Raw genomic sequence first — 20,988 nt, forward strand, 5'->3', positions numbered from 1 at the left:
GCGTGGCGGGAGGGGGAGCTGCCCTGCTGCAGGAACCCCGGCGTCCTGGCCCGGGGGGGGCGGGAGCAGCCCCAGGAGGCCAGCGGAGGGGATCCCTCCCCCCACCCTCGCAAGGGGCTGCTGCCCTCTCCTGAGGGAAAGGGGGGTTGGGGTGGGAGGGGAACCCAAGTGTCCAAGGAGCAATGGAGGCCCCCCCGCCCCCTTCCTTTTGGGGCAGGAAGACAAGGGGGGGTTAATTCAGGGATGGGGCCCCAGGTATCGGGGGGGGGATTCCTAGCATGGAGCGAATGACAACGGGGGGACCCAGGCGTCCGGGGCACAAATAAAACATGGCCGCCTGCCCTCAGTGGGGAAAAGCCTGTCGTGGTGCTGTGGTTTATTGGGGTTGCTGGGGTGGGGGGCAGGGGACGCTCCGCACGGGAATGATGGGGGCAGGGGACCCTGGCATCCGGGGGATTAGCTGAGGGTGGGGGCACTGCTGGAGGGAAGCTCGCAGCATTGGAGTCCTCCCTCCCCCCAGCTCAACCCCACCCCACAGCTGGGGGTATTGCGGGGGGGGGGGGTTGCAGCCCAGACACCCCCACCCCCTGGGGGGGGAGCTTGCAGCTGGGACCCGCATAACCTGCCCTCTGGGGGAAAGCTCTCGCGGCCTGGACCCCCTTCCCCTACTGGCGGCACTGCTGGGAGAAGCTCACAGCCCAGACCCACACACCCTGCCCTTTGGGGGCACTGCTGGGAGAAGCTCACAGCCCCGACCCACACACCCTGCCCCCTTGGGGCACTGCTGGGAGAAGCTCACAGCCCAGACCCACACACCCTGCCCCCTTGGGGGCACTGCTGGGAGAAGCTCACAGCCCAGACCCACACACCCTGCCCCCTTGGGGGCACTGCTGGGAGAAGCTCACAGCCCAGACCCACACACCCTGCCCCCTTGGGGGCACTGCTGGGAGAAGCTCACAGCCCGGACCCACACACCCTGCCCCCTTGGGGCACTGCTGGGAGAAGCTCACAGCCCGGACCCACACACCCTGCTCCCTTGGGGGCACTGCTGGGAGAAGCTCTCAGCCCGGACCCACACACCCTGCCCCCTTGGGGGCACTGCTGGGAGAAGCTCACAGCCCAGACCCACACACCCTGCCCCCTGGGGGCACTGCTGGGAGAAGCTCACAGCCCGGACCCACCCACCCTGCCCCCTTGGGGGCACTGCTGGGAGAAGCTCACAGCCCAGACCCACACACCCTGCCCCCTGGGGGCGCTGCTGGGAGAAGCTCACAGCCCGGACCAACACATCCTGCCCCCTTGGGGACACTGCTGGGAGAAGCTCACAGCCCGGACCCACCCACCCTGCCCCCTTGGGGGCACTGCTGGGAGAAGCTCACAGCCCGGACCCACACACCCTGGCCCCTGGGGGCACTGCTGGGAGAAGCTCCCAGCCCAGAACCACACACCCTGCCCCCTGGGGGCACTGCTGGGAGAAGCTCACAGCCCGGACCCACACACCCTCCCACACGGGACACTGTTGTGGGAAGCTCGCAGCTCGGCCACATTCCCGCTGGAGGCACTGCGGGCGGAAGTTCGCAACCCGAACCACTCCACCACCGTTGGGGCACTGCTGCGGGAAGCTCGCAGCTCGCACCCGCCCCCTCGGCCGGGACTTCCCCCGCAGCTCCGTCACTTTCGTTTTCACTTTTCAACTCGCACCATCATCCCCCCCCCGCCACGCGCCTCGGGCCCCCCAGTTCCGTCACGCACCCCCCAGCGACCCCCCCCCATGGCTGCGCTGCGGATCAGCCCCAAGGCCGAGGCCCAGGTGAGCGGGGGGGACCTGGCTGGGGAAATGCGGGGCGGAGCGGGGGAGGAAGCAGATTTATGTGGGGCCTGGTGGGGGGGGGGGGGTTGGCGGACGCGGAGAGGGAGTGGGGCCGAGGGGTGCAGGGAGGGGAGGACTGGAGGGTTCGGGGGGCCGGAAGGGGGGTGCTGGGCTGAGAGGGGCTCGGGGGAAGGGAGGGGTGCTGGGATGGGGTTTGGGGAGCACGGAGGGGGCTGGGATGGGGTTTGGGGAGCACGGAGGGGGCTGGGATGGGGGGCTCGGGGGAAGGGAGGGGGTGCTGGGATGGGGGTTTGGGGGAGCAGGGAGGGGGGCTGGATTGGGGGGGCTGCCTGGGGAATTCGGGGTGCAGCTGGGGGTAGATGAGGGGGTCTCTGGCCCTCCCCAAGCCTGTGCCCTGCCCATCCCCCCCCGAGGGGGCCGCGCGGGGACCCCCGGGGGGAGGTGTCCATGGGGCAGGCGGTTCCCGGGCGGGGGCGGGGGGAGGGGCCCCGTCCCGCCCCAGCACCAGCGCAGACGGGGCAGGGCCGGGCAGGTGGCCGGGGATCAGGTGTCAGGGGCTGGCGGGGTGCCCGGGGCGGGGGCTGGCAGAGAGCCTGGGCGAGGGGGACGCGGAGGGAGCGTCCTGCTGGGACATTTGACCCCCCCGAAATTTCTTTCTCCCGCAGGTGGATTCCTTCCGGACCCAGCTCTGCGCCCAGGTGAGACGCTGCGAGCTTCTCCCCAGCAGTGCCCCCAGCCCGTGGGAGGAGGGGACCAGGGCTGTGAGCTTCCCCCCAGCAGTGCCCCCCCCATACTGACCCTCTTCCCCCTCCCCACAGGCTGAAGCGCTGGTTGGGACCCGGTTCCCCAGCAAGATCACTCAGCTGGACGCTTTCCTCAAGGTATTGGGGGGGTGGGAGGTGGCTTTGCCTGGGACACAGGATGGGGATTTAAGGGGATCGTCAGGAGGAGGGGCAGGAGGGACGTTGGAGGGTTTTGGGGGGCAGAGGCAGGAGGGTTTGGGGAATGTGGGGGCTGGAAGGGGATTGGGGGCTGGGAACCGGCTTGGTGGCTCTGGGGACGGGCGGGGCGGGGGCAGGAGAGGGGTTGGGGCAGGGGTGCTCTGGGGGGCCCAGCTGCTCACGCCTCCCCGTACCCCCAGGACCCGGCGCTGAACGTGGGGGACCTGGAGTCCCTGCGGGCCCCACTCGACATCCCCGTCCCCGACCCCACCAAGGAGAAGGCGAAAGCCGAGCGCCGCAAGGTGAGCTGGGGGGAGCCCAACACGCCCCCCAGGCATGAGAATGGGGGGGAGCTGGGTCGTGAGGGCCCCACCAACCCACGGGGCAGATCTGGGGCTTTCTCCCTCCCTGCCCCCCATTTTCTCACTCTTCTTTGGGGGGTCACCGGCTGGGGGAGAATTCGGGGGGGTCGTTACCTCCTTCACCCCCATTTTCACATTCGGTTCTTCCGCGGCCGGGGGGGCATTGGAAGGATGCGGGGGTGGGAGTTCGGCCCAACACCCCCATTTTCACATTCGGTTCTTCCGCGGCCGGGGGGCATTGGAAGGGTGCGGGGGGGGGCTGGGAGTTCGGCCCAACACCCCCATTTTCACATTCGGTTCTTCCGCGGCCGGGGGGGCATTGGAAGGATGCGGGGGCTGGGAGTTCGCCCAACACCCCATTTTCACATTCGGTTCTTCCGCGGCCGGGGGCATTGGAAGGATGCAGGCGGGGAGTTCGCCCAACACCCCATTTTCACCTTCGGTTCGTCCGCGGCCGGGGGGCATTGGACGGACGCGGGGGGGGGCTGGGAGTTTGGCCCAACACCCCCATTTTCACATTCGGTTCTTCCGCGGCCGGGGGGGCATTGGAAGGATGCGGGGGGGGGAGTTCGGCCCAACACCCCCATTTTCACATTCGGTTCTTCCGCGGCCGGGGGGGCATTGGAAGGGTGCGGGGGGGGGAGTTCGGCCCAACACCCCCAATTTAACAATCGGTTCTTCCGCCGGGGGCATTGGAAGGATGCGGGGAGTTCGCCCAACACCCCATTTTCACATTCGGTTCTTCCGCGGCCGGGGCATTGGAAGGATGCGGGGGCTGGGAGTTCGCCCAACACCCCATTTTCACATTCGGTTCTTCCGCGGCCGGGGGGGCACTGGAAGGGTGCGGGGGGGGGCTGGGAGTTCGGCCCAACACCCCCATTTTCACATTCGGTTCTTCCGCGGCCGGGGGGGCATTGGAAGGGTGCGGGGGGGGGAGTTTGGCCCTACACCCCCATTTTCACATTCGGTTCTTCCGCGGCCGGGGGGCACTGGAAGGATGCGGGGGTGGGAGTTCGGCCCTACACCCCCATTTTCACATTCGGTTCTTCCGCGGCCGGGGGGCACTGGAAGGATGCAGGGGGGGGGGGAGTTCGGCCCTACACCCCCATTTTCTCCCTGTCCTCCCCCGGGGCAGAAGGAAGAGAAGGAAGAGAAGAAAGAGGAGAAGAAGTCGGAGGAGGAGGATAAAGGTGAGTGGGGGACCCGGATATGGGGGGGCTCCATTGATGGGTGGGGCCGTGCCCCCCGCTGCTTCTGGGGGTCAGGGACCCAGATCTGGGGGCCCTCCACTGACGGGGGTTGGGCCTGTGCCCCCCGCTGCTTCTGGGGGTCTGACCCCCCGTTTGTCTGTCCCTCCCCAGCGCCCCCCTGTGGGCCCGTGAGCAGCAACGAGACGGTTGTGGGGCTGGTGAGCCGGGTGAAAGCCGAGATTCAGGGCGCCAAGGAGGAGCTGGGGCTGGTGAGTGTGAGACGGAGCCACAACCGGCCCCGGCCTGGCCCCCGTGCGACACGCGCCCTGCACGACGGCCCCCGTGCGACACGCACCCTGCACGATGCTCGTCCCCCGCGCACACACCACGGCCGCGGCCTGGCCACCGTGCGACACGCACCCTGCACCACGCACCCTGCATGACGCTCGCCCCCCGTGCGCACACCACGGCCCCGGCCTGGCCCCCGTGCGACACGCACCCTGCACCACGCACCCTGCACGACGCTCGCCCCCCGTGCGCACACCACGGCCCCGGCCTGGCCCCCGTGCGACACGCACCCTGTACCACGCACCCTGCACGACGCTCGCCCCGTCGGCGCACCACGCCCCGCCTGGCCCCATGCGACACGCACCCTGTACCACGCACCCTGCACGACGCCGCCCCGCGGCGCACAACACGGCCCCGGCCTGGCCCCCGTGCGACACGCACCCTGGACCACGCACCCTGCACGACGCTCGCCCCCCGTGCGCACAACACGGCCCCGGCCTGGCCCCCGTGCGACACGCACCCTGCACCACGCACCCTGCTCGTCCCCCGTGCGCACACCACGGCCCCGGCCTGGCCCCCGTGCGACACGCACCCTGCACCACGCACCCTGCACGACGCTCGCCCCCCGTGCGCACACCACGTCCCCAGCCTGGCCCCCGTGCGACACGCACCCTGTACCACGCACCCTGCACGACGCTCGTCCCCCGTGCGCACACCACGGCCCCGGCCTGGCCCCCGTGCGACACGCACCCTGCACCACGCACCCTGCACGACGCTCGCCCCCCGTGCGCACACCACGGCCCCGGCCTGGCCCCCGTGCGACACGCACCCTGCACCACGCACCCTGCACGACGCTCGTCCCCCGTGCGCACACCACGGCCCCGGCCTGGCCCCCGTGCGACACGCACCCTGCACGACGCTCGCCCCCCGTGCGCACACCACGGCCCCGGCCTGGCCCCCGTGCGACACGCACCCTGCACCACGCACCCTGCACGATGCTCGTCCCCCGCGCACACACCACGGCCGCGGCCTGGCCACCGTGCGACACGCACCCTGCACGACGCTCGCCCCCCGTGCGCACACCACGGCCCCGGCCTGGCCCCCGTGCGACACGCACCCTGCACGACGCTCGCCCCCTGTGCGCACACCACGGCCCCGGCCTGGCCACCGTGCGACACGCACCCTGCATGACGCCGCCCCGTGCGCACACCACGGCCCCGGCCTGGCCCCCGTGCGACACGCACCCTGCACGACGCTCGCCCCCCGTGCGCACACCACGGCCCCGGCCTGGCCCCCGTGCGACACGCACCCTGCACAACGCTCACCCCCCGTGCGCACACCACGGCCCCAGCCTGGCCCCGGCGACACACGCACCCTGCACGACGCTTCGCCCCGGCGCACACCACGCCCCGCCTGGCCCCCGGCGACACGCGCCCTGCACGACGCTTCGCCCCCGTCGCGCACACCACGGCCCCGCCCTGGCCCCCGTGCGACACGCCCCCTGCACGACGCCGCCGCGCACACCACGCACACGCCCCGCCTGGCCCCGTCGCGACACGCGCCCCTGCACGACGCCGCCCCGGCGCACACCACGGCCCCGCCTGGCCCCGGCGACACGCACCCTGCACCATGCACCCTGCACGACGCTCGCCGCGGCGCACACCACGCCCCGCCCTGCCCCGCGGCGACACGCACCCTGCACGACGCCGCCCCGTGGCGCACACCACGGCCCCGCCTGGCCCCGCGGCGACACGCACCCTGCACGACGCCGCTCGCGGCGCACACCACGGCCCCGGCCTGGCCCCCGTGCGACACGCACCCTGCACGACGCTCGCCCCCTACGCGCACAACACGGCCCCGGCCTGGCCCCCGTGCGACACGCACCCTGCACCATGCACCCTGCACGACGATCGTCCCCCGCGCACACACCACGGCCAGGCCACCGTGCGACACGCACCCTGCACCACGCACCCTGCACGACGCTCGTCCCCCGCACACACACCACGGCCGCGGCCTGGCCACCGTGCGACACGCACCCTGCACGACGCTCGCCCTTCGTGCGCACACCACGGCTGCGGCTTGGCCACCGTGCGACACGCACCCTGCACCACGCACCCTGCACGACGCTCGTCCCCCGTGCGCACACCACGGCTGCGGCTTGGCCACCGTGCGACACGCACCCTGCATGACGCTCGTCCCCCGTGCGCACAACACGGCCCCGGCCTGGCCACCGTGCGACACGCACCCTGCACGACGCACCCTGCACGAAGCTCGCCCCCCGCGCGCACAACACGGCCCCGGCCTGGCCACCGTGCGACACGCACCCTGCACGACGCTCGTCCCCCGTGCGCACACCATGACCCCGGCCTGGCCACCGTGCGACACGCACCCTGCACGACGCTCGCCCCCCACGTGCACAACACGGCCCCGGCCTGGCCACCGTGCGACACGCACCCTGCATGACGCTCGTCCCCCGCGCGCACAACACGGCCCCGGCCTGGCCACCCTGCACCACGCACCCTGCACGACGCTCATCCCCCGCGCGCACACCACGGCCCAAGCCTGGCCACTGTGCACCATGCATCAGGCACGTCGCTCACGCCCTGTGCACACAACAGAAGAGGATGCACCACACCCCTGGGTAACACACCCAGCAGTCCCATCCCCTCCAAGGGGGCAGCAGGACACACACTCATGGGCTCTCTCCTCCCCAGGTCTCTGTCTGGGTTCAGCTCCAGGTGCCCCGTATCGAAGACGGCAACAATTTTGGGGTCGCAGTCCAGGTGAGCGTCCCCCCTTCTCCAACCTGCCCCCCCCTGTCCCCCCCCACCCGGCTCATGAACCCCCCTCTGCCCCTCCCCAGGAGAAGGTGTTTGAGCTGATGACGGCCTTGCGGACGAAGCTGGAAGGATTTCAGACCCAGATCTCCAAGTGAGTCCCAATTTGGGGACCCCCCCCCCGTCCCATCAGCTTGGTTAGAAGAAAAACAAAGAATCAACCAACCACCCACAAGACCCCAGAAAATTCAAGGGCCAAACGCGCTGTTAAACGCAGGGGGGAAAAGAACATGAAAAATCCAAGGGAGCTAAATGCCAAAAACTGTTACAAGGAAAAATTGGATTTTTTTTTCCAAAAAGCAAAGAATCGAAATGGCAACAAACTTCATTCAGCGCCACTTTTTAATCCCCAAGGAAATTAAATCGCCAAACGCTTCGTCCAACGCCGAGAAATGTATTTAAAAAATGCCCCAAATCCTTGTTCAAAGCAAACGTGGCGTTTTTCCAACAAGCAGGAATTCAAATGCCGCATTTTGTTGAAATGCAAATTTTTCAGCTTGCCCCAAAAGGAGGCAGTTAAAACGACACCAGTTTTGTTCATGTTTGTAATACGCTGCAAAAGAGAGGAAGTGTTAATGGGGGGGGGGGTTGTTCATAGCAAAAGTTTTAGGGTCATCAGAAACCAAGGCCATTTTAATGCCCGAATAATTTCCTTCAATGGGAAAACGCTGAGCATTGACTAGACAGAGAACATGGGAACGCAAACTCTTTGTGAAATGGGACACGTTAACGTTGCAAAAAGACCATTTTGCGTTTCACACGTTGTTGCGTTTTCATTAACAATTCGAACGTTTGCATTTAACAAAGTTCTTTAAGTTTTGGTGGCCGGTTGGTTTGGTTTTTCAGAGAACTGAAAAATTTCCACTTCGATTTCATTTAAAAAAACCTGTTTAAAAATCAGATTTTGAGTTTACTTGGTTGTTTCTGCAGCCTTAAAGTTTTGCACTTCAAAGGGTTTGCCATTAAAATTCTGTTTGCAAAGTACAATTTGTCCATTTGAAATGTTTTCACATTTGTTTTTCCAACTTAAATTGGCCTTTAGTTTTATCCAAAACAATTGTTTCCTCCGTCCCTTTACAGCCATTTTCAGAATTAAATTCAAGAATTTTAATTTGCAAAAGCCAAACAAACAAAAAGGAATTTGACACCCTCAGCACTTTCCCTTTTCTATGCATTAAAATTCCCTAATTTAACTTTGAACATTTTCCTGCATTTAATTTTTGTTTCAGAGCCATAAACATTTGTTTGCATTAAAAATGTCTCTCCACCAGCTCTCACACATTGTTTCTTTCTCCCCAAGCTTAAAATGGGCATTTTAAATTGCCTCCTATTTAAAACAATCTTAATATTTTGCATTTCGCAATCACTTGTGCGTTACAATTATTTCAACTTCACAACCTTGGTATTTGGTATTTTAAGAAGTTTTGCAGTACAGTTTTTCCTCTCCTTTGCAGTCTTCATATTTTGTAATTTAAAATGGAAGTTAAAATGCACAGTGTCAGTAGATGCAAAAAACATTAAATGCAAAATGTGAAGGATGCAAAGGGGACGGTTACTGTGGGAAAAAAAATTGTTCAATGCAAACAGCACATGCAAAATCTTTAAGCCACAATCCTACAAACACTTATTCTACACCCACCCCACACAGAGCCCTAACTACATGCGCTTAACTTTAATACTGGGTGTTAGTATCATGGGTAATAGGCCTAAAATTAAGCCCAGGTATGTGTGTTTGTGGAAGTAGCAACTGGATTTGCAATTAAAAAAGCTATGAAGAGTAAATGCAAAAATTGTTAAATGCAAAATTATCCGGCCGCCCTCCCCCCCCCCCAGGGAAATTAAATGCAATAAAACTTAGTTTCCACGTAACATTTAAGCTTGAAAACTAGCAAAAAAAAATAGTTTTCAGAATGCAAAAAACTTTTGTCAAATGCAAAACATTTTAGTTTGCCAAAATAAAGCAATAAATGCAAATGGCAAAACGTCGTGAAAAGCAGCGAAGGGGAAATTTCCCACTGCAAAATGGTACCGGTTGCACGGAGGATTAGACTGCAAAACCAAATAGAAAATGCAAAACCCTGCTTGCCGAAAGAGAGGAACATTTAACGCCAAGGAATTGTGTTAAATGCAAAAGACTAAAGGTTGCAAAAACAATTTAAATGCAAAATATCTTACCCGTCAAATTTTTAATCCAAAAAAACCCCTCAGGGAATCTTCAATGTGGAAAAGAATTGATGCAGAATTAATGAAGGATTTAGAGAGCAAATGTGACAATTGAGCGCAACATATTCAAATTGCAAAACTTTGAAAATGGCATTTCATTGTCTTTGAAATTTGCTTTGCGACCTTTGAGATGTTTGAATTTTCGAACGCTCCTTTCTGTTTGAAACCCAAAGTCCCAGCTGGTTTGATTTTGTCGTTGCAAGCGCCATGTTTTTGCACGAGCAGTTCTGTGCTATAAATCGAATTTGAGGTCAGTACAAGGAGCCATAATACTCTGCAGGGACCAATGTTTGTGCACATTGAAACTCCCTGGTCGTTGGTGTTCCCAAAGATTCAAAATTTGGCATTTCCGATTTTATTTTCAGTCTTGCAAAACCAAAGCGCCCCCTCCCCCCGAGGGAAACGTAACAAGCCAAATGCTGCTCAATGCCAAATAAATGAACGCGGCCAGGAGGGTTTGAATGCAAATCCAGCTTCGGTACCTGCAGATCCTTTACTGGGGCGGGGGGCGTGTTACGTTTTCTGCAATTTTGTTAAGTTGGGAGGATGGAAAACAAGGAAATTCTCACTGCCCCAAAACTTAATGACAGTCACACTGTGGAGAGATTGGGCTACCTTTGGGGGAGGGAGGGGCCTGCCTCCAAGCTGACCCCCCCCCCCCAGCTCTTCCTTCCTCACCCCCCATTTGGGGCTTCAGCTCTGACTTCTGATTCTCCCCCCCACCCCCGACAGGTATTTTTCCGAGAGAGGCGACGCGGTGGCTAAAGCGGCCAAAAATCCTCATGTGGTGAGTGTCTGGGATGGGTGCAGCCACCAGGACACCTGGGTTCCCTGCTGCACGGGGGGGGGGTGCCCGGATGCCAGGGTTCTCCCCTGCGTGGGAGGGGTGGCACCCGGCCACCAGGGTTCTCCACTGTGCAGGAAGGTGGGTGCCTGGATGCCAGGATTCTCCACTGCGTGGGGGGAGGAGGAGCACTCGGACGCCAGGGTTCCCCACTGCGGAGGGGGAATGTCCAGATGCCTGGGTTCCCCGCTGCATGGGAGCGGGGCTGCCCGGACACCTGGGTTTCGCAGCAGGGGCTCTGGGACCCCAGGGATGGTGGGGGAGATACTGGGTCCCTCATTTCCCCACTTCTGCCCCCTGCAGGGCGATTACCGGCAGCTGGTGCACGAATTGGACGAGGCGCAATACGCTGAGATCCGGCTGATGGTGATGGAAATCCGCAACCTCTACGTGAGTGGGGGGGGGGCTGGGGAGAATCAGGGGGTTGGGCCCAGGGGGATTGAGGGGAATCGCTGGGAGAGTGCAGTGAAGGGGGAGGGGGGCCAAGCTATGGCTGGGGGCAGCTTCTCTTCTGTGTTGTGACCCCGTCCCCCCACTTCTTCCCTGAACCCCCATTCCACTGTCAGGCTGCCCCGGCCTCAGCCAGCTGGGAAGGGAGAGACAGCCGAGTTGGGGGGCTTCTCTGGGGGAAGCAGGTTTGGGCGTGTGGGGTGAAGGCCAACATTAAATAGACCCCAGAAGACCTGGATTCCCCAGGGTAGGATTTGTGGGGGACAGAGGTGAACCCCTAATTTAGCTTCACCCCTAGAAGCTGGCAGCCCCCCAATCCTAGACCGACTCCCCCCTCTCCTCCCACCCCCAGGCCATTCTCTACGACATCGTGGTCAAGAACTTCGAGAAGATCAAGAAGCCGCGGGGCGAAACCAAGGGCATGATCTACTGAGCAACCTTTCACCTCCAGCCTCCACCAATCGCAGGGCAGGTTGGGAAGAGAGGCAAAGGCGGGACTTCCTGTCTCGCTGCCTGCTGCTGATCAGAAACATAGAGCTTTAGGGGTTTCGCGGCCGGTTTTAATCACACACACACACACACACACACACACACACACACACACACACACACACACACACACACACACACACACACACACACACACACACAGCAACGAAATGCCAATAATTTGTGAAATGGAAAATGTTCAAGGTTGCTGGGAAATTAAAGAACTGAAACTTTGTTTGCCAGAAAAGGAAACTGAACGGCCCCACACAAAACCGTGAAATCATTGTAAAGATGCAAACAAAATTAAGGACTTTAAAAAAAAAATTTTTTTTTCAAAGGAAATTGAGCAGCAAAAAAAAGAAAGGACGAGATCTGATGGCAACAAAGTCTCTGCCCCCAAGTCTGCGTGAAATGGCAAAAATTCAACCTGGCCCAATGAAGAAAAGCCAAACGAGAGAGATTCAGTGTGACGAGCGTCATGAAATGGAAACCACGAACATCCAAACAAATCCTGGGCCTATCCAACCACGGCCTCCCAGGGAAGATTTTGCCCCCACAAATTTAGGTTTTTGGCATTTTAATTCCTTATTTTGTCCTTTTCGCAACTAGCTTTGCCTTGAGGAGCTGCAATAAAATGAAATGAACGAATTGAAAGCAAATGGCCCCAAATTCTGCTGGGTGCGAGGCCGGTGGGGACCAGACATTTCCTTGGGGTTCCTACGGTCGCATTTGGCATGGCAGGAGGTTTGGGGCATTGCTGTCCACCGCCCACCGCTTGGGGGAGGAGGATGCTGGGAAAACGACAGAACAATCAGGTGCCGAACAGGAACAAAAGACCCAAAGGAAACTTAAGGCCAAACTACAAAACTTGGTGAAATCGGCAAAAACGTAGCGAAAAAAGGGACCTAAATTTAGCACTTTGGGGCTGATGTGAGGCCAAGGGGGAGGAGTCTGGGCTCACTGGGGGCGGGGCCACTCTGGGGGGAGGGGAATGGGTGGAATAAATATAAAGGATCAGTGAAAGTCCGTTGAGTCTTTACTGGGGCCAGCCAATGGGGTTGTGCCATTGTTCCAAGCAGTCCAATCAGAATACAGCCCCGGTTTCCCTAGGCCAGCCAATAGGGTCCCTCAGGCGCTGCCGTTGGCGACAGACACCAGCCGGGCGATCTCGGTGTTGAGGTGCTGATTGGTCCAGTCTTGTCTGATGTCATCAAGGTGAGCATCGAAGTCAACCAATTGGGTGTGAGCTTTAGCCTCCAGCAGGGACTTGCAAATGTGGCGGGAGGATTCCCAGTCGCGCCACATGACTCTGAAAGAGACAGGAGGGGGCAAGGTAAGTCCCGGACGCCTGGGTCCCATCCCCGGTCACCCTGAGGGCTGGGAGCGTGGGGGGAGCTGTCCCGGATGCCTGGGTCCCATCCCCGGTCACCCTGAGGGCTAGGCAGTGTTGGGGGAGCCGTCCCGGATGCCTGGGTCCCATCGCCGGTCACCCTGAGGGCTGGGAGCGTGGGGGGCACCGTCCCGGACGCCTGGGTCCCATCGCCGGTCACCCTGAGGGCTGGGAGCATGGGGGGAGCTGTCCCGGATGCCTGGGTCCCATCCCCGGTCACCCTGAGGGCTGGGCAGTGTTGGGGGAGCCGTCCCGGATGCCTGGGTCCCATCCCCGGTCACCCTGAGGGCTAGGCAGTGTTGGGGGAGCCGTCCCGGATGCCTGGGTCCCATTGCCGGTCACCCTGAGGGCTGGGCAGTGTTGGGGCACTGTCCCAGACTCCTGGGTCCCATTCCCAGGGACTGGGTAGCATGGGAGGGCCCATGGCAGGTTTTGGGGGAACCCCACTCACAGGTTCTTGTCCTTGGGGAGCCAGTGCCGATCCCGCTGCTCCAGCACAATGATGGGGGGCACGCGGGGGTTCAGGGTCAGTTTCTGGTTATCCAGCTGGGGGGAAGGAGAAGGGGGGCAGTTGGGGGGGCACGCTGGGCAGACCCCCCCAACCACCCCCAAATACCCCCAAATGTCAATCACAGCTCCCCACCTTCTGTAGGCATCCCCGGGGCTCCCTGATCACAGCCCCACACACACACCCTGCCCTGGGGGGCCCACTCCAGCCCCCTGAAACCCCAAATCTCACCATGATCAATACAGCACCCTCAGAGAACTCGGCCAGGCGTCCAGCCATCTTCAGAGCCAGGGGGGTGGGGCTACAGGGGGCGCAGGAGAGATGTCAGGGGGGAATGGGGACCCCCTCCCTGCCCCCCCGGGACCCCTAAAGTTACCTCATGTCGTCCAGCCCGGCATTGGCCTGGTAGTACCCAGCCACCAGCAGATTAGAGCAGGACGCCCACAGATCAACCTGGGGGGAGGGGAGAGGTCAAGAAGCGAGCGTGCCCCATCCGGAGCTCCCTGCTGCCTGGTGCCCCCCACGGAGCTCCCTGCTGCCTGGTGCCCCCCACTGCCCCCCACGGAGCCCCCTGCTGCCTTCCATTGCCCCCCCACCCCACACAGAGCCCCCCTGCTGCCTGGTGCCCCCCACGGAGCCCCTGCTGCCTTCCATTGCCCCCACTGCCCCCACGGAGCCCCTGCTGCCTTCCATTGCCCCCACCCCACACAGAGCCCCCTGCTGCCTGGTGACCCCCACGGAGCCTCCCTGCTGCCTGGTGCCTGCCACTGCCGCCCCGCCCCACCCAGCCCCCAACACCCCCCGCCCCAGGGCGCCCCCTGCTGCCCACCTGGTTGAGCGCCACCTCCAGCATGACGCTGAGAGCCAAGTTGCTGTGGAAGAGGGGGACGCAGTCGGTGAGGAACAGACACGCGGGGGCCCCGGAGCCCCAGGAGCAGCCCATTGACGGCGGCGTGGGGGTGCCGGGCGGCGTGGAGGCACATCTTGGCATAGGCCCGGGCGGAGACCTCCACCTCGCCCATCCTGCCAGGCAGCAAGGGGTTAACAGCCGGGGCCCCTCACTCCCGCCCCGCAGCCCCCGGCTATCCCAGCCCCCGCCTCCCCGTCCGGCACCGCCCCCATCAACCCAGCCCCGCCCCCGCCAACCCAGCCCCCATCAACCCAGCCCCAAACCGCAGCGCCCGGCTAGCCCAGCCCCGCCCCCATCAACCCAGCCCCCCGCCCCGCAGCGCCCGGCTAGCCCCCCCCGCCCCCGCCAACCCAGCCCCATCAACCCAGCCCCAAACCGCAGCGCCCCACTAGCCCATCCCCGCCAACCCAGCCCCCATCAACCCAGCCCCGCAGCGCCCCGGCGCCAGCCCCCCAGCCCGCAGCCACCCCAGCCCGGCGAGCCCAGCCCGGCCGGTGCCCCTCACTCCCGACCCCGGGCTCCCACCTTCCCCCGCACTGAGCCCCCCCAGGATATTACTTGTCAGGGTCCCACGGCTGCCCCTCGCCCTCTGATTGGCTGGCTACAGACCAATCGCGTCTCGAGTCTGCGCTCTGTTCTCTGCGTCCTGATTGGCCAGTGCGCCCTCCCCACAAGGATGGGGCCTCTGCTCTCTTCGTCGATTGGCTGAGTGCCCCTCCCCCCCCCGGTCCTGCAGAGCCATAGAGGCGGCGCCTAGAGCGGCCCCAGGCTCAGCCGAACCCGGAACAGACATATCCCCGCCCCATGGGGGAGGGGCTACGGGGAGTTACCCACCATGCCCCGGGGCACAGTTGTCTAGGCTCAAGGGGGATGACAGGGCACTACCCATGATGCCCTGGGGCACAGATGCTAATCCTAGGGCCACGCTGCTTTACCCACAATGCCCCGGGGGCCAGGTGCCAAAGGGCCCGTTCCCCACAATGCCCTGGGGGCCTGGAGCCTAGGGGCCCATTCCCACAATGCCCTGGGGACTGGGACTCGGGGGGGCGTTCCCCACAATGGCCCGGGGGCCGGGATCCAGGGGGCCCGTTCCCCACAATGGCCCAGGGGCCGGGATCCAGGGGGCCCATTCCCCACAATGCCCAGGGGGCCAGGACCCGGGGGGGGCCCGTTCCCCACAATGGCCCGGGAGCCGGGACCCAGGGGGGGCCCGTTCCCCACAACGCCCCGGGGGCCAGACACCAACACAGGAGGCAGGTTGGGGGGGAGGGGGGCGTTTATTTGCAGTCTGGCTCCGGCCCCTCCCCCGCTGGGGGGCAGGCGCCCCGGGCCCCTCAGTACATGGACGGCTTCTCCTCGCCCTTGGGGTTTGTCAGCTTCTCCAGGTTCTGGGTGAGGATGTGATAGAGCTCGGCCTGGGGGGGAGACAGAGAGGAGCTCGAGGGGGGCAGAGAAACCCCCACTGAGAGATTCCCCCCTAACCAAACCCCTCCCCTCAGAACCCCCCAGCCCTCACTGAGATCCCCACAGGCCCACCCCCGGGGCCCCCTCCCTGTTCCCTGCCCCCCCAGCCCTCACTGAGACCCCCACAGGCCCACCCCGGGCCCCCTCCCCGTTCCCTTCCCCCCCAGCCCTCACTGAGATCCCCACAGGCCCACCCCCGGGCCCTCCCCGTTCCCTGCCCCCAGCCCTCACTGAGATCCCCACAGGCCCACCCCGGGGCCCCCTCCCGTTCCCTGCCCCCAGCCCTCACTGAGATCCCCACAGGCCCACCCCGGGGCCCCCTCCCGTTCCTGCCCCCATCCCTCACTGAGACTCCCACAGAACCACCCCGGGTCCCCTCCCGTTCCCTGCCCCCAGCCCTCACTGAGATCCCCACAGGCCCACCCGGGCCCCCTCCCGTTCCCTGCCCCCAGCCCTCACTGAGATCCCCACAGGCCCACCCCGGGTCCCCTCCCGTTCCTGCCCCCAGCCCTCACTGAGATCCCCACAGGCCCACCCCGGGCCCTCCTGTTCCCTGTCCCCAGCCCTCACTGAGACCCCCACAGAACCACCCCAGGGTCCATTCCCGTTCCTGCCCCCAGCCCTCACTGAGACCCCCACAGAACCACCCCAGGGTCCCCTCCCGTTCCCTGCCCCCAGCCCTCACTGAGATCCCCACAGGCCCACCCCGGGGCCCCTCCTGTTCCCTGCCCCCAGCCCTCACTGAGACCCCACAGAACCACCCCAGGGTCCCCTCCCGTTCCCTGCCCCCAGCCCTCACTGAGACCCCCACAGAACCACCCCCGGGGTCCTCTCCCCGTTCCCTGCCTCCCCAGCCCTCACTGAGACCCCCACAGAACCACCCCCGGGGTCCTCTCCCCGTTCCCTGCCTCCCCAGCCCTCACTGAGACCCCCACAGAACCATCCCTGGAGTCCCCTCCCCGTTCCCAGCCCTCCATACTCACATAGAAGCCCCGAATGTCCAGCAGCATGGTCCGGCTCTCCCCATAGATCACCTCGTCCCGCTCGTGGACCAGAGTGCGGTAATCCATCTAGGGGCAGGGGACACCGGTTAGCCTGACTGGGGCACTGCTGTGGGGAACCTCACAGCCCCAGAACCTTCCAACCCCACAGCTCAGGGCACTGCTATGGGGAAGCTCACAGCCCCAGAGCCCCCCCAACCCCCTGGCTCAGGGCACTGCTATGGGGAAGCTCGCAACCCCAGAGCCCCCCAACCTCCTGGCTCAGGGCACTGCTGTGGGGAAACTCGCAGCCCCGGAGCCCCCCAACCCCCCGGCTCAGGGCACTGCTGTGGGGAAGCTCGCAGCCCCGGAGCCCCCCAACCCCCGGGCTCAGGGTACTGCTGTAGGGGAGCTCGCAACCCCAGAGTCCCCCAGCCGCCCTGGTTCAGGGCACTGCTGTGGGGAAGCTCGCATCCCCCGATCACTTACCACGTGGGTCTCCTTCGAAGCCTTCGCCACAGCATCTCCTCGTTCAGAGAAATATCTGGGGGTGGAGAGAGGGAGAGCGGGCCCAGACCATTACCCATAGTGCCCTGGGGCACAGACACCCATGGGGGGAGCATTACCCATAGTGCCCTGGGGCACAGACACCCATGGGGGGAGCATTACCCACAGTGACCTGGGGCTGGAGCACCAATGTGGAGCATTACTCAGGATTCCCTGAGCCATGAAAGCCAATGTAAGCAATTACCCATCATGCTCTGGGGCAGAGACATGGTTGGGGGGGTGACCCACAATGCCCTGGGGCAGAGATGGGGGATGGTGAAACTCACTTGGAAATGGCTGTCTGGAAGCCCTCGACCTTGGTCTTGATGGCCGTCACCCGCTCCAGCACCTTCTCCTGGAGGAGGGGGGAGATGGGGGTGAGATTGGGGTGCCAGTAGAGGGGAGACTGGCTGAGGGGGGGCTGAGGGGGCCCTTACCTGAATGGCCACCCCAAAATCATTCCCGTCCTCAATTCTGGGGATGAGGTGATGGATCCAGGTGATGACCTGGAGACAGAGAGACAGTGAGAGGGGGCCAGGGCACTGCTAGGGAGAAGCTCGCAGCCCTGGCATCCCCCACCCATTGGGGACAACATTGCAGGGAAGCTCGCAGCCCTGGGGGCACTGCTAGGGAGAAGCTCGCAGACCTGGTGTCCCCCACCCATTGGGGACAACATTGCAGGGAAGCTCCCAGCCCTGGGGGCACTGCTGTGGGGAAGCTCGCAGCCCTGGTGTCCCCCACCCCCACCCATTGGGGACCCCATTGCAGGGAAGCTCCCAGCCCTGGGGGCACTGCTGCAGGGAAGCTCGCAGCACCAGCGGAGGGGCTCACCAAAACACATTTCTCCTTCAGCTCCCGCACCTCCGGCTTGACCCGGCCCAGCAGCGTCACCATGGCCTCGTTGCCCTTCAGGTAGCCACATTTGGGAGCTGGGGGCGGGGGGAACGGGAGAACAGGGGGTGAGTCCAAAGCCCAACCCAGCCCCTCCTCAAAATCCCGCCCCCCCGCAAAAAACACCCCAAAACTCACCCTCCTTCTTCTCCTCCTTATCCGTCTCCATGTTACTAGAGTCCTGGAGGGGGGAAGGGGGCAGGAAACGGGTCAGCGCCTCGCCAGCAGGGGGTGGCATAACACGGGGGGAGGGGGGTTACCCCAAAACTCACCTCATCCTCATCCTTGGGGGGCGGGTCAGGGATGGGGATATCCAGGGGGGCCCGGAGGGTCGAGAGATCCTTGATGTTCAATGAATCCTCCTGCAGTAACAGTAAAGTTATTGGGGGGGCGCTCTCCCGGGGGGAGAGAAAGGGGGGGCCAGGAGTCTGAGGGCCAACCTGGGGGGCACTGACAGTGTGGGGGAGACCCCAGGGTCGGCAGTGTGGGGATCCCAGCAGGGGATACTGGGGGCCCCCGAGGGCGGTTGTGGGGTCCCAGCATGGGGGGTTGGGGGTGCACGGGGAGGGGCCGTTCTTACCTTCAGGAACTTGTCCAGGTGAAAGATTTTTTGGGGTAAAAATGTTGACAGGAATTGCTCAGCCTGGGGGGGAAGAGAGAGGGGTCACAGGGGGTATTTGGGGGGCAATTCATCCCAGTGGGGGGCAGTTAATCATGGGGGGCAGATTTACCTCCTTGAAGAGAGATTCCCTGAAGAGCTCGACCTGAAAACATGGAGACAGCAAGAAAAGGCAGCTGAGTCTGGGGTGGGGCACGGCTGCAAAACCAGGCCTCAAGCCCCCTGCCAACCCCCCTCCCCACAGCACGGCACCCCCGGTGACTCCCCCCTCCCCACGGCACAGAGCCCCTGCTGGCCCCGTGCCCCACAGCCCGCTGGGCCCCTCCTCTGCCCACCTCCCCACTCCACAGCGCCCCTGCCAACCCCTCCCCACAGCACGGCGCCCCGGTGACTCCTCCCCACGGCACAGAGCCCCTGCTGGCCCTGTGCCCCACAGCCCGCTGGGCCCCTCCTCTGCCCACCTCCCCACTCCACAGCGCCCCTGCCAACCGCCCTCCCCACAGCACGGCGCCCCGGTGACTCCCCCTCCCACGGCACAGAGCCCCTGCTGACCCAGGGCCCCACAGCCCGCTGGGCCCCTCCTCTGCCCACCTCCCCACTCCACAGCGCCCCTGCCAACCCCCACCCCACAGCACGGTGCCCCGGTGACTCCTCCCCACGGCACAGAGCCCTGCTGGCCCTGTGCCCCACAGCCCACTGGGCCCCTCCTCTGCCCTCCCCACTCCACAGCGCCCCTGCCAACCCCTCCCACAGCACCCCTCCCACGGCGCCCCTGCCGGCCCGCTCCCCCGTAGCACGTGGCCGGCTCGGGGATTCCCCGGGGGAAGCGGAAGGGGGATCCCCGGGATGAGGCACGAGTTGGGGGGTTCTGGGGGGACCGGTTTCCAGCCCTCTCCTTGGCCCCCATCTCACCCGCCCCCCGATCTCCCCGCCCCCCACTGCACCCCCGATCTAGCCGCCCCCCCCCCGACCTCGCCGCCCCCCACTGCACCCCCGATCTCGCCGCCGCCCCCCCCCCCGATCTAGGGGCCCCGCCCCCCACCTGCCGGCGGGACTCCCCGCTGACTTTCACAGCGCAGGCCTTGGCCATGGTCCGGGTCGGTCTGTCCGCGGGAGCCCGGCTCCGACCCCGTTCGATTTCACTTCGCCCGGGCCGCCCCGCCCCGCCCCGCCCCGCCCGGCCGGCCGGCTAGCGCCCTGCCGGCCAGCGCCTTGCCCTGCCGGCCCTGCCTCCTACCCCCCTGCCGGCCCCCGCCTGCCTTGGGGTCCCCTTGACACCCCCTGTCCCCCCACTGCCGGCCCCCGCCAGCCTTGGGGTCCCCTTGACACCCCCTGTCCCCCACTGCCAGCCCCGGGAGTCCCCACAGCCAGCCTTGGAGTCCCCTGCTACCCCACTGCCCCCTTCCGCCGGCCTTGGGGTCCCCTGAGACCCTCACTGCCCCCACTCCCAGACCTGCCCCCGCCAGCCTTCCGGCCCTGGGCCCCACTGCCCCGCGGCCCTGGGCCCCCTGCCAGCCTTGGGCTCCACTGCCCCCTTTCCCAGCCCTGCAAGACCTGCCCCCTGCCGCCCCCACCGGCCCGCGGGCCCCTGCCGCCCCCACCAGCTGTTTCTCTTTCTCTTCCGCCCCCAGCGCGCTCCTTCCGCGAGTTCTCGGCCGGGCCCCGCCCCGCCCGCTGCAGGGTGAGACCCCCCCCCGCCGGCCCCCCTACACCCCCTCGGACCCGCCTCCGGACCCCTGCACCCCCCAGCCCATCCCAGGGCCCCCTGCACCCCCGGACCCGCCTCCGGACCCCTGCACCCCCGGCCCATCCCAGGGCCCCCTGCACCCCACCGACCCTCTGCTCCCGGCTCGCCCTAGGGACCCGCTCACCTGTCCCTGCACCCCGATCCATCCCAGCCCCCGCCGGCCCCTACACTCCCCGGACCCCTGCACCCCGGCCCATCCCAGGGCCCCTGCACCCCACCGACCCCTCTGCTCCCCGGCTCGCCCTAGGGACCCGCTCACCTGTCCCTGCATCCCCGCCCCCTGCCGACCCCTCTGCTCCCCGGCTCGCCCTAGAGACCCGCTCACCTGTCCCTGCACCCCGATCCATCCCAGCCCCCGCCGGCCCTTCTGCTCCCCCCGGACCTTTTCCCGGCCCCCTCTTCACCCCCCCAACCCACCCCCGGCACACCCAGCAGCCGCCGGCCCCCAGCACCCCCCGGCTCCCCCCCGGGCCCACCC

General features: G+C 64.5%; 3 protein-coding genes across 6 annotated transcripts; 1 reads left to right on the forward strand and 2 right to left on the reverse strand.

Annotated features, from left to right (window-relative positions):
* Positions 1 to 1,564: 1,564 nt before the first annotated feature.
* PSME1 (proteasome activator subunit 1) lies at positions 1,565 to 12,109 on the forward strand. Of its 3 annotated transcripts, XM_039498298.1 has the most exons (12): positions 1,565 to 1,810; positions 2,497 to 2,529; positions 2,650 to 2,712; positions 2,973 to 3,074; positions 4,270 to 4,324; positions 4,496 to 4,593; positions 7,327 to 7,395; positions 7,476 to 7,543; positions 10,405 to 10,459; positions 10,820 to 10,906; positions 11,319 to 11,438; positions 11,794 to 12,109. In XM_039498298.1, the coding sequence occupies exons 1-11, from the start codon at positions 1,772 to 1,774 to the stop codon at positions 11,397 to 11,399; spliced, it is 750 nt and encodes a 249-aa protein (XP_039354232.1). In that variant the 5' UTR covers positions 1,565 to 1,771; the 3' UTR covers positions 11,400 to 11,438; positions 11,794 to 12,109. The 3 variants fall into 3 exon arrangements, with proteins under 3 accessions (XP_039354232.1, XP_039354231.1, XP_039354233.1); XM_039498297.1 differs by lacking the exon at positions 11,794 to 12,109 and having other exon boundaries at positions 1,567 to 1,810; positions 11,319 to 11,617; XM_039498299.1 differs by lacking the exon at positions 11,794 to 12,109 and having other exon boundaries at positions 1,568 to 1,810; positions 4,279 to 4,324; positions 11,319 to 11,617.
* Positions 12,110 to 12,473: 364 nt separating this feature from the next.
* Positions 12,474 to 14,376, reverse strand: EMC9 (ER membrane protein complex subunit 9). Its single transcript, XM_039498311.1, is given in 6 exon segments — positions 12,474 to 12,764; positions 13,297 to 13,391; positions 13,585 to 13,654; positions 13,730 to 13,806; positions 14,183 to 14,272; positions 14,274 to 14,376. Coding segments are annotated over 6 exon segments (615 nt in total). The 5' UTR covers position 14,376; the 3' UTR covers positions 12,474 to 12,583.
* A 1,147-nt stretch (positions 14,377 to 15,523) lies between these two features.
* Positions 15,524 to 19,913, reverse strand: PSME2 (proteasome activator subunit 2). Of its 2 annotated transcripts, none has more exons than XM_039498304.1 (11): positions 19,806 to 19,913; positions 18,876 to 18,908; positions 18,725 to 18,787; positions 18,417 to 18,506; positions 18,283 to 18,325; positions 18,085 to 18,182; positions 17,691 to 17,759; positions 17,541 to 17,608; positions 17,197 to 17,251; positions 16,711 to 16,797; positions 15,524 to 15,678 (listed from the first exon to the last, which is right to left on the reverse strand). In XM_039498304.1, the coding sequence occupies exons 1-11, from the start codon at positions 19,851 to 19,853 to the stop codon at positions 15,598 to 15,600; spliced, it is 735 nt and encodes a 244-aa protein (XP_039354238.1). In that variant the 5' UTR covers positions 19,854 to 19,913; the 3' UTR covers positions 15,524 to 15,597. The 2 variants fall into 2 exon arrangements, with proteins under 2 accessions (XP_039354238.1, XP_039354239.1); XM_039498305.1 differs by having other exon boundaries at positions 19,830 to 19,877.
* Positions 19,914 to 20,988: the final 1,075 nt, after the last annotated feature.

This window comes from Mauremys reevesii, linkage group 13 (assembly GCF_016161935.1).
Source record: "Mauremys reevesii isolate NIE-2019 linkage group 13, ASM1616193v1, whole genome shotgun sequence".
Taxonomy (NCBI): Eukaryota; Metazoa; Chordata; order Testudines; family Geoemydidae; genus Mauremys; species Mauremys reevesii.